The 12268-nt window shown below is 44.8% G+C and overlaps 1 protein-coding gene across 1 annotated transcript in view; it reads right to left on the bottom strand.

Moving 5' to 3' along the window:
- Positions 1-12268, bottom strand: part of LOC119886364 (calmodulin-binding transcription activator 1-like) — a 51032-nt gene that overhangs the window by 14585 nt on the left and 24179 nt on the right. The window contains 7 exon segments of the mRNA XM_038697045.1: positions 251-385; positions 911-1037; positions 2272-2460; positions 2462-4140; positions 5691-5844; positions 7680-7751; positions 10028-10163. Of these exon segments, the coding sequence (XP_038552973.1) occupies positions 251-385; positions 911-1037; positions 2272-2460; positions 2462-4140; positions 5691-5844; positions 7680-7751; positions 10028-10163 (2492 nt within the window).

A 12268-nucleotide genomic window follows, 5' to 3' on the forward strand; every position in this document is an offset into this window, starting at 1 on the left:
GCCACAAAAACAGCAAGAAGGAATAAGAAAAGGATATATAATGTATGATAATGTGGGGAGTAAAAATACAACAGTCAAATGCTTGACCTTAATGTTAAAAGAAATAAATATCATAACATTCGCTTTCTTGCTATGCTGTATTTGTTATTGACAAATGCAACACTCCAGGCATTGAGTAAATAACATCAGACTACAAGAGTGTAACGGTGCGTGCCTGTGTGGTCAAAAAACCATAAACAAATGCTCTCACCATCAAGGGACAGCCAGTCATGCTGAGAAGATGGCAGGGCAGGAAGGTCACGCGCCTTGTATTCAAACACCACAGAGGAAGAGATGACCTCTCCGCCCATAGCTACCTGCAGCATCACCAGTCCTGTGTCATGTGCTGGGAAAAGACATTGGGTAAGGAGTTAATAAGACTGACTGTGCACGCAGATAGAACTCCTGTCGAAGAACAATTTCAGGACAGTATGTTAACCATTATATACTGTGAATGTCTAGTATTGCTTTTGCCCATGTGTGCCTGCAAGAGACTATTTACTTTGCAGTTTTCCCCTGATCACACTTAATGTAGCAGGATATGACTCATGTATCACTTACTATGCATCCCAAATCATTTCTAAGCGTAACTGTATTCATTGCGTGCTTGCTAGAGATTGTCCCTCTTCACAATTTTCTTTTTGTGTTGTTTCTTGTCTTCTTTTATAAAAGGGACTGCATCTCCAGATAAGGGTGTGCTGCCGACATTGTTAGACTCTTTCCTTTGCTAGAAACAGCTTATTGTAGGGATAAGTAGGGTGACGGTTGCGGCAAGGTTTCCATTTAAAAATTAAAGTTTTTTCCCTTGTATGAGACAGTGATACAGAGTGAGTGTGTGTTGTGTGAGTGTGTGCATACAGGGGTGTATTACCTGGGCAGTAGCAGCGCAGCACCCCGGGTTGGATGAGGGCAGCAGGGACACTGATGTGGTCAAATAGACAGCTGTACTCACTGCTCGACTCCAACCACGGTCCTGTGATCAGCACTTTCACTCCACCCTGCGGCACATACACAGAGGTCTCATATCACACAGCGTAGCTTCTTTGTCCACAGGAAACTGCTTCTGAGTACAGGTTTAAATGTAGTTACCAAAGAGAAATGGGAGTCTGCATGAGAGTAAGACACATCCCTGCATGCATACTACAATGTTCTGTTGTCATAATTTACGTGTGTGTGTGTCATTGTGCTAACATGTATTTCAATGAGCTTGTGTGTGTACACAGAATTTCTATCAAATATCCCAATTCCACCTGTCCCGCACAAAAACATAACTCAGAGACACACTGGTCTAAATTTTTTTCTTTTTTTTTTTTTAATATAAATTTAAACTGAGAGACATCATAACTTGGTCTTTTAAAAAGTGGTTATTATATTGTTGATGACAAATGTATGTGAGTCTGGTAGCAGCCCCTAGAGGCTGTGCTGCTCCTCACAATCAAGTGGATCCAAATAGTTAGAACCATCTGAACAACCCTGCCATGTGTTTTCTTCAGTGTAGCTAAAAATAATACATAAACAACATATTGTCCACCAAATGTTGGAGTGGAGTATACAACAACTCAAAAATGTTAGATTTTTAAAGCCATATACCAGCATTTGGTTGGGGGTTCTTTTTTGGCATTTGCAGCGCTTATTTTTAGTTAGTTCTAAATACTATGCTATCACCTTTGGAGCCTTTAGAGGAAAACTTTTTTTTCCAAGAAACCGAAAACTGAAATAATCAGCATGATGCAACACTGATGATCCTGGAAAAAAAGTTGGAAGGAGAAAAATATCACCTGAATACGTGCGCATGATGGAGATAAGGTTAGTTAATAAAGTTTTTTTGGACATTTTTTCCCACTAATTGTATTAACCATCTTTGGCAAGTCATTGTGTATTTGAAAACGATGGTGTTAAGATGCTGTTTCCACAAATTTCATCATAATTCAATGACAGTACTGGTGTCTGAGATATTATAAGTGGTACATGGCTAAATTAATGAAACCACCCAGGGGAATCAGTGTAATATTGAAATTTCATCAAAATCCAATCAGCTGAGTCTGAGATATTCTGACTCGTTAATGACCACACAGCCAGGCTGGCGGTCTTTGTACAAACTGTGCTGAGCGTTATTTCAGCGTTTAACATCAGTACAAGCCACTGTCAATCATGTGGTGGAAGGACTGAATTTCCTGAAGGGAACAATGCTGAATAAATAATGAATGATATAATCATGTTGGGTTTACCAACCTCTGGATAAGACCACTCTGGGGAGTAGTCTGTCACACCAAACAGCCTCCCAGTCTCCTGGAGCAGTCCCAGAGCTCCCTGCTCCACCTCCGAGCCCTGCAGGTGGCCTGCTCCTGTGCACTGCTCCTCTCCTGCTGCCCCCTCCTGGGGCATCAGAACCCCAGTGACAGCTGCCCCCACCCCACCCCCCAGACCCCTCAACTGAGATGAAATCATTGATGAGATCAGAAAACTGGCTTCCAAATGAAGCCTCAAAGCCTTCCAGACTAATGGCTGCTCCTGCCCCACCTGCTGTAGCTGACACCCCCCCACCTTGCTGAGGAAGAGGAGAGCTGTAGAGCGTCCCCTCGATGCTTGCACCAGCAGCTATTGACTGAGGACTAGCCACAACTGAACTGCTGGCCCCTGACAAACTTACACCATTACAGAGAATCTCATTTCCCCCTCCTCCTCCCCCTCCTCCACCACCCCCACCCCCGCCCTCCTCTCCTCCTCCATTGTCATCTGTGGGTTGCAGGTAGTGCTCGGTGTCGACACTCGTGTAGGCCTCGTGAGGATCCCCAGGCTTGAGTAGTAACTCCCCTCCATTCTCAGAAGCCTTGTCTAAGCCCCCAACCTCTCGATGTCTCCTGCTGCCTGACTGGTCGACGGTCACATCCTGTGATGCAAGAGGAAAAGAGCCCACTGCGGTTCCTTGTCCGTTCCTTCCACACAGACCCTGCTGATCTGAGCTGGTTTGGTGGAGGTGTGTATGCGGGTCTCCATTGGTGACCGGAGAGTCTGTTGGCACTGTGGGCAGGCTTATGTAAGCCTGGGACTCGCTTGATTCCTGGGTTGCCTCAGTACCATTGGTTTGCAGCTGGGAAGGCTGGCTTGTCTGCGGGGAAGTCTGGAGGAAGAGGCTGGGGGAGGGGTGGTGTGCAGGCTGGGTCAGACTTTGGACACAGGCGGATGACATCACAGCACTGAAGTCCATCTGCTCCAGGGTGGTGCTGGGGCTGAGGCCTGTCCCTTCTCCCACATAGCTACTCTGAGTGGACAGGGGCTGCTCCAGAGGTGTAGTTTCCGTCTTGATGTTGTTGACAAGGGCTGGGTTGTACACAAAGCCGTTAGTGAGTCCTCCGTCATCACCGTTACACCCCTCGGTCTTCCCTCCACCTCCTCCATACGTCTGGCCCTGCTTGGGATTGTTGAGGAAGCAATCAGGGTCAAATGTCATGGTGGTCTCAGGGAGGCTGACTCCTCCACCAGAGTCTAGAGAGCTGGACAGAACCAACTCTCCTCCCTCCCCTAAGCCCACGGCACCCGGAAACGACGTAAACCTCTGGTTTTCAGGGGCCACAGCCAACAGGATGCCAGCGGTGGTGCTCTCGTGTGTGGATGCTAGCAGATGGGTGTGGCCAGCAGAATAAACCGAATCCCCAGTCAGGGTGGTGACCTCAGACATGAAGACAGCTGTGCTCTGTGACAAGCCGGCCCCAATGGCGAGAGCGGGGCTATCGGCCATGTCGCTGGTGATTGACAAAGGGGAGCTCTGGGTGGTGTCAGGGACCTCCACCTGGTTGGTGGAGGTAGATGAGGACACTTCCATGCTGCTCTGCGGGAGAAGGGAGGGTTTGGTTATCCTGCCATTCCTCCTCTCTCCTCCGCCCGCTCTGCTCCTGCCTCCTCCAGGACTGGGCTCGGTCTGACCCTCTGACACATCGCTGTTTTGGACCTCTGTGCCATCTGCCTCCTCAGCTCTCTGGCCTGCTGCTACGCCGGTACCCACTGCAGCTCCACCTCCTGCTGCTGCCCCTGACTCCTGCTTGGATGAGATGATGCGCTGCTTGACACTGGAACATTTCTGATGCAGGCTGCTTCCAGCACCTGCCAGAAGAGACATTCAAACAAAGGAAACATAATTTAATACAGTGCAAACTGTCTTCATGTTCTGTCCTTTCATTTGAACAGGTCAGTCTCTGTAGTAATGTAGCGTTACCTCATATACATTTGACAGTGTGTATTGGCGCCCTCCAGTGTTCAGATTGAATGTACACTGAAAACTGAGATCATCAATACTCTGACAACACTATTGAGATGCTTGAGTGAACACTTTAAATACATATATGCAAAATGTGCAATATGCTTCTTTTGACAGACATTTCAATTCTAACATCTGAGGTTATTTCCAGTTGTTAAATTGGATGTCTTTATTTACATTTTTGTGATTTGATTCATTTTCAGACTGAAATAACAAATACCAAACAGATTAACTGTCAGAGACCTAAAGTCCAGACAAAACCCCTGTGGTCACGGAAGGATCAAGTCAGTAATCAAGAGACTGCATCAAGTGCTTGGAAAGGAAAAAACTGTATGCTGTTTTGTGTGAGCAAATTAGGGCAGCAAGAGGGAATATGATTCAGTGGAGAGAGTGAGAAGTGAGGTACAATTTAAGGCAACAAGCCACTTAGTTTTGGGCAGCTGTCCTTATTTGCCCTTCCAAAACAGATCAAAAGATGGGTGAGATTAGGTAAGTGTGTGTGTGTTTGTGTGTTAGTGTGTGTGTGTGTGTGTGAGTACTGGATTTATCCACTCCCTGATGCTCATTTATGAATAATACATGCTGGATATTTTGGGCACCTCTGTCTTCTTTCCCTCTATCCCTCCCTTTCTTGGGTGAAATGTGTATCTGCCCCTAGGTGGCAGCATGATGCTGACTGTCAGAAGCATCATAAACAAAAAATCTAAATCTGGTTAAAGCCCGGCTGAATGGTCTGCATACACTGAATGTCCCTTCATAAGGTGTATTTTTAAAGGACAATGTTGTCTTTAAAAATATCCCTGCTTTGTGAAGTGTTGTTCTGACTTCATGTTGACAGGAAAGACATGATGATCCAAAGCTTCATTCATCCCCCAAACAAAAAATAAAATCCCACTGTTAACACCTGAACGCGCCTTTTGGCAAGTCCAGCTGTCGGTATTTGGCGTGTTGATTTATCAACATATCAATAAGATGTTTGTGCTACATTATTAACAATGCCAAGATTAGATATTTTTACTTGATGCAAGAGAGACATTTCATCTCCCCTGAACCGCTGAAATCACCTGTTGTCTCATCTGATAAGTAATGGCACAGCTCCAGACTGCACTCCAGTCTGCTGCCAAGTTATTTAAAAGCTCAAGTTTCAAAGCAAGCCAGCGAACCAAAACATCTGTGTTTTAGATTTACTACACTGGCTTCCCACAGATACAGGCTAGGCTATGGTACGTCGTCATCTTTTTTATCATTACTGCACCATGACAAGTAGTATTGTTATTGACCCAAGGTGACTCAGGCTTCCATGTTTAGGAAAAGTGCGGGGGGTGAAACAGGAGAGCTTGAGAGTAGGAGGGAGGTGAGTGCTGAAATGACGGTAACTGACGGTGAGCTAACTCACACATGGGTTTGAGTTGTCCAATGAGCTCCTCCTTGCTCCACTTGGCCCACTCCTTCCTGTCTGTGTTGATGGAGCAGAGGACAGGACCACATGGCTTCCCGCTATCGTCCACTGCCGGTACATTCAGGTAGTGCACCAGCACAATGTCAGGGTTCTAGAGCACACGGGAAATCACACAAACACAGAGACATGCAAGCACATGGCATTAGTTTTACATGGCCTTTATTCATTAATTCATTGTCATGTTTTTACTGGCATATGGGAGGCAGACAATAAAATGATAGGGTCTATTTACAGAGGAAGAGGAAATGGAGAGGGAAAGCGGGAGAGAACGTAGAGGTCAGAGAGGAGGTCGGATATAGCGTGTCAGATAAGATTCTCTCACCTGCCCATAAAAGATTTAATAGCTCAAGCCCACTCATCACTCTTTCTGACCCTGCAGAGGCTGTGGAAGTGTCTACATGTATGTTTGTGTGTGTGTGTGTGTATATATATTTATATATAGATAGTGAGAGAGAGAGAGAGAGAGAGAGTGCGGTTCAGAGTATCTCTCACTATACTGTAGGTCACCAGCAGACCTATGGAATTTCTACACCATGAATGATTCAACAGGTGCGTTCACATGCATGTGTGTGTGTGTGTGTGTGTGTGTGTGTGTGTGTATGTGCGTGAGAAATAAGCGAGAGAAGCTCCTCTTGATGAAAGATTCAGAAGACAGACTCAGGTGAGGGGGAGGACCTGCTGAGGTGGAACACTTTTCTCTCCAAAAGAGGATGGCACAGTGGGCTGCTACAGCACCACACTGTGCAATGCAACAGCACTCACAGACTGATTTATGATCACATTCACTGAGGTGTTTTGATATTTGCGCAAAGAGCAGAAAATGGCACTTTACAGATAAAGCAAGTAGAATTGCCCTTCATAATTTCACACTGCCGGAATCTAACTATGGGCATGCTGAAAAAGAAAATATATTGAGTAAGGGCATATTCAATTTATGGCCGGTGGCTGGAATGTCCTTGTAAATTTCATGTGACAAATTATGCAGGAAATTCTGGCGAGGAATACATAAATATGTATGCATTTCCATATTTTAAATGAACATTGCTGGGTATTCAATATTTTTATTGAAATGAACAGAGAGAGATGAAGAGACAGGAAGTGTAAATGCATGCGGGCACGTTTAAGATTCATCATGTAATCTGTCGTCTAAAGATGATGTCCAGTTGACCATCTCTTGCATGGCCAATAGAGGGAGAGACGTGTGGTGTGTGTGTGTGTGTGTGTGTGTAACTGCTGCTCTCCGATGCCTTTCACATGAGCAATAGGCTGATTCCAGCATCTCTATGAAAAACAACACACAGGGGACACCTGCGCATGTGTGTGTGTTGGTGCGAGCATGTTGTTGTGTGCTGTTTGTAGCTGCAGGGTGTTTTCTTGGAGAGGACCACATAGAGAGTAGTCCTTGATGCTCACTCTAAGTATTAAGAGTCAGGGTTCTGTAACACACTGTGCTCGGGAAGCTACAGTCAACTTCTGGCAGACAAATGTTTTTACTACTCTGCACTGTGTGTTGTTTGCATTACACTAGGCCTATAAGCCTGGCATATTCAAGTTATATTCTAGTGGTCTAACTGTGTGTGCGTAGTGTGGAACACTCAACACTCCAGCTAAAAAACATCCTGTTTTATTATGACATCAGTTTTGTGACAGTATTTCCACTACAGTCTGCCTCATTAATTTAGAGCAGGAGGATGGTTTATGGTTTAGTTAAGGTAATAGTATTTTGTTTTGAAAATATAATGGACAGTTTCTGTGGAATAGTGAATAAAGCTTTAAAAATGTTACAAGATGGTCCTAATGTGAGGACAAAAGACCCGAAATGAGTAATAATAAAATATCACCATGCTATAGATGCTGTCGAAACCTTGTTTTGTATGCATATATATGTCTGAGAAAAGGCAAGGTGGGGAAGGGGGGTGGACTTACCTGCAGCAGCCAATAGCATCTACGATGGAAGGTGGGGATGATGGAGGAGTGGACGTAGCAGCCATACAGACACTAGAGAGAGGAGAGGAGAGGAGAGGACAGGAAAAGAGGGGGGGGGGGGGGGGATTGCAGAGGTAAACGAGAAAAGAAAAAGGGAGGAAGCAAGACAAAAGTGAAAAAGGAGAAGAGGAGGAGAGGACAGTAAATGAGAACAGGAGAGGAGAACTTAGGTTATACCCACTTAGGCTGTATTGATTGCGGTGCTAAAACTGAAGTGCAAACATGCTGTATGCCTTTTTTTCCTAATGTCTTTTCTAAAATACCATAAACCTGATGTTGACAATTACAGCACAAGAGATTGTGAGATTTACTGCCTCAGCAAGAATAGACATAACCCACTTGGAATTCACAAAAAGTCACAATGTTGTCAGCTCACAGACACTGCAAGAGAGATCAGTAAACAGTGAAGAGGACAAAGATGAGGAGGAGAAAGCGAGGAAAGCACAGAGTGAGAGTGGAGTGTCAGGGTGGACAAGATGAAGAGGTGGTTCAGTAGGGACTCCATCTAGCAGAGGATGCTTACATACATACAAAATATCGTGTGCATGTGTGTGAGTGTGAAAATAGACCAAAAGTATGATTGCAGATGTTGATTTAGAGATTTAAACGACTTCAGAGTGTTTTTGCTGAGCTGGATGCCGCATGATGAAATACAGTACCTGAGTTTCTGAACCAATACCAAAACTGAAACCTTAAGTTGAAGAATATTATAATGTTTCGCTAAAAAAACTCATTTCACAAAGTCAGCTAAACTTCTCAAATGCATCAGTATCCAAGAACTTAACTTTTAAATAAGCAAACAAGACAAAAGAGTCTGACCAAGCATTCAAAGCCAGATTCCAGTTTCTTGATCCAGTTTTTGATCTTCTGTGCCATGCAAACATTTCTACCTATTCTCTGTAAGTACTGAGGGTCGATACCCAGTCTTGATGAAGTGTGTGTTTGTGCTGTTTGACACTGGAAGGATGAAATGATGACAGAAAGCCTTCTATCAAGGTCATCACTGTCACTTTTTCACATGCATTTTCAAAATTCAAAATTAAGGATCACACAAACAAATAAACTGGTTGTGTTTAAAGACAAAATTGCACACACACACACACACACACACACACACACAAACACACACACACACAGTATGGAAAGCATACACACACAAAGACTCAGCAATCAGGCTGTATATAATCAACACTCACAACTCATTCTGTTTTCCTTCACATACGCACGCGCACACACTTGTATTTTCTCGCCATTTTGCCTCTTCTCAGAAGTAGCCCGCCCTCTATCTAAAGTGTGCTTTGCCAAAGGCAGAGTGCATTTCCATATATTTCCATTCGGTATGAGGAGGCTCTCCATCCAGGGTTATGTTTTTCTCTCCTGCTTCCTGCCTCTCCCATCCTCTTTCTCTCCCTCTGCTCATCTTGCTGCTCTGCTCATTCCCTTTTTCCTGTCCCCTGCTCTACGCACTGCTTGCTTGCTTGCTTGGGGGGGTCCCTGGGAAGACGTGACACAAACAATTACTGAGCAACTACCAGAGAGAGAAACACTTGCTTTTGTATATGTGTTTGTGTGTGTGTGTGTGTGTGTGTGTGTGTGTATTCATGCATGATTGCAGAAAAAAGTATGTGAGATTAATGTCAATGTGAGTGTGGGGTCGTAAATAATAGAGGTGCAGACGGGAATACTTGATCTCAATTATTCCCTTTACCTCTGTGTCTCTTTTGCCTGTCTCCAGCTTACTTTCAATGCAAAACTATTGAGCCCTCTGCAAACATCCATGTGCCTCCTGTCTCCTTCACTCTCCCTTCTACCTCATTCTTTGTTTCTGACACATGCATGCTCACTCCTCTCACCTCTTGGTATATTCCTGCTGAATAATCAATTTTTGAGCTGGCTGATGTGGCTCAAACACACACACACACGCTCACACACGCACAGACGCTGCCTTGAGACTGGATCGATACCCCTCTCTGTTCTGCTGAAGGAGGCATTGACATCATTCATGGCCTCAGGCCAAACACACTCTTATCCTTCAGAAAGAGAGAGAGGGAGACAGAGAGAGGAAGGGAGACAGGGACATGAGCAGGGAGGGAAATAAAGATAGAGGGGCACCACTCGCTCTCAGGTAACACGTTGGCCTGTAGCTTTGTGTGTTTGTGTGTACGTTTGTGTAACACATGTGTGTCTCCTCAGAGTGAAGGAGAGTAAGTTATGGACAAGATTGGCAGTGAAACCATACTTGGCGCCAAACAACATCATCGACTTGTTTTTCCATTGCAGCCTCTCACCTCTACTCCCTGGACTTTAAGCTTCATATGATCCTCTCGGGTGGTCTTCCCGTCTTTCCTTTTCTTCCAGCAGTAGCCATCTTTCCTGTACTTCACCTTCTTACGGTTGTAGAGGATCATAGAGCCATTTTGAGGCCTGAGTAAGTGAAACAGACAGACAAATGGGCATAGTGTTGCATTATATTAATTACACAGAATAAATGTTCTGCTAACTTCTTGAAAATTTTAATGATTCAACTGGAAACTGACCAGAAATAATTTTCATGCAGTAATTTCAAGTAGCAAAATTCTCCTGCATTCCTGATTCATAAACACCAACTACCACAGTTAAGTTAGCTGGTCCCATGCCGCCCCTCCCCTCTTACGCGTAGACTAACTCTCCTACGTGTTAATATTTTAGTAGGGTGATTTATCAGCACAGCAGGAACATTGGCCTCTAAGCTCCCATTCTATATACACGTGTTGGGATGAACATGCGTGCGCACACACACACACGCACACCAGGAACAACACATGTAGAAAGAAAGAGATGCTGTAGTGATATCAGAGATGGCAGGACCTACCGCTGTGTGTTCTTTGGGCTCAATGTCAAACCTGCTGCTCAGCAATCAATCATTACGCTTAAAATGTTAAGGACAGGTGTGTGTGTGTGTGTGTGTAGGTGGAGGAAAAATGTTTCTCTGCCTTATCTCATGACAACAGAAACAGAACAGGCACGTTAACAATCAATAAACTACCACATACTCACAAGGGCTCTGTCTCTCTCTCTCACACACAGTGATGTGCACGCATGCACACGACCACACACGCACGCGCACACACACACACACACACACACACCTACACACACAGTTCATCTCTCCTTTTCCCCGCCCTCCTCTTCTCGATCAACCTCTAGTCTTTCTCCCTCTTATCATAGTATCTCTTCATTTTCTCTTTACTGCTTCTTCAGTCCCTCCTTTCTCCACTCCTTTGCACTTATTGTCATCTTCTCAACTCGTCTATTCCCTCTACTCCTATCTTAACCTCTGTTTCAGCTTCTTTTATTGACTGTATCCTCTCCTCTCCTCTCCTCTCCTCTCCTCTCTGCTAGAATTTAATGTAGACACATCTATATGGACTGAGATGATTGTAATTTACTCAGAACACTGTGTGTAGTGAAATTGAATTTACTTTGAGCTGATTTTCTTTGACACCTTAAATCTGTTCTGTTTTGGGGTGAGCCTGCCAGTTTCTTAGCGGAGTGGAGACCCCCACCCTCCGATCAAAGCCGAGTTTAGACTCTGTCTCGAGCAGTGTGAGTCATCTCAGAGCTGCTGATTCTAATTATGTTATGGAGAAGATGGATGAGATCAGATGTGTGTGTGTGTGTGTGTGTGTGTGTGTGGGTGGGTGGGAAATACGTGCATGTTGATGTGTATGTGTGCATGCGCGGAGGTATGCGCACGTGGACAGTGCCCATGTTGCTCACAAACCCTCTGATTCAAGCAGACATAAATGCTATTGATTGTAACTGGGCTGTGATGTGTGGGATATAAAAAGCTTTTCCACCGTTCCACAGTGTAGCAGAGCGAAAACAGAGAAGGCAAGGGGAGGAGAGTGGGAAAAAAAGACGGCAAGATAAAGAGACAGAGTGGGCGAGTGAGTGAGTCCGGTAAAGGGAGGAGAAGAGGAGGAGTAGATGAGAAAAGTGAGAGGAGAGGGAGAGAGTAGGTAATAGTCATTACTTTGAACTGCTGAGGTATTTCAGTGAGGGGAGAAATGAAGGTCATTGATTGTTATCTTAATATTTCCCCCCACAAGTGTGCAAACGCACATGGATTTTAAAAAGAAGACACACACATACAAGCACAGCGATGCACACACATAAATGTCACTGGCTCCGTTAGCTGAGCTCCTTTCCATCTGATGGGATTAGGTGTAATCTGTTCTAATCGCGCCTCGTGTCATGTGTAAATGGGATTATATCTAACTGCTGCTCAATAACACCAATATGACTGCTGCTGCTGTCTGTTGCTGCTGGGAGGCTGAGGCTATACGGCAGCACAACCAATCAATGAGAAATCCATCCACAACATAAACTGTGCTGCTGGCCTCTGGCTGCTCCTGAGAAGAGTCCTTCAGCTCGCACAATGGGAGCGCAGAGGCATCACCCCGGGCTTTCACCGGTGTCAGTAATCAGAAAATGGGGCCATGAGGTGACCACTTCAGTTACTTTACTTTTTGTTTTTTCTTCTTTTT

Source organism: Micropterus salmoides, unplaced genomic scaffold (assembly GCF_014851395.1).
Source record: "Micropterus salmoides isolate LMB-PRFRI ecotype aquatic unplaced genomic scaffold, ASM1485139v1 Ms_hic_scaffold_4, whole genome shotgun sequence".
Lineage (NCBI taxonomy): Eukaryota > Metazoa > Chordata > Actinopteri > Centrarchiformes > Centrarchidae > Micropterus > Micropterus salmoides.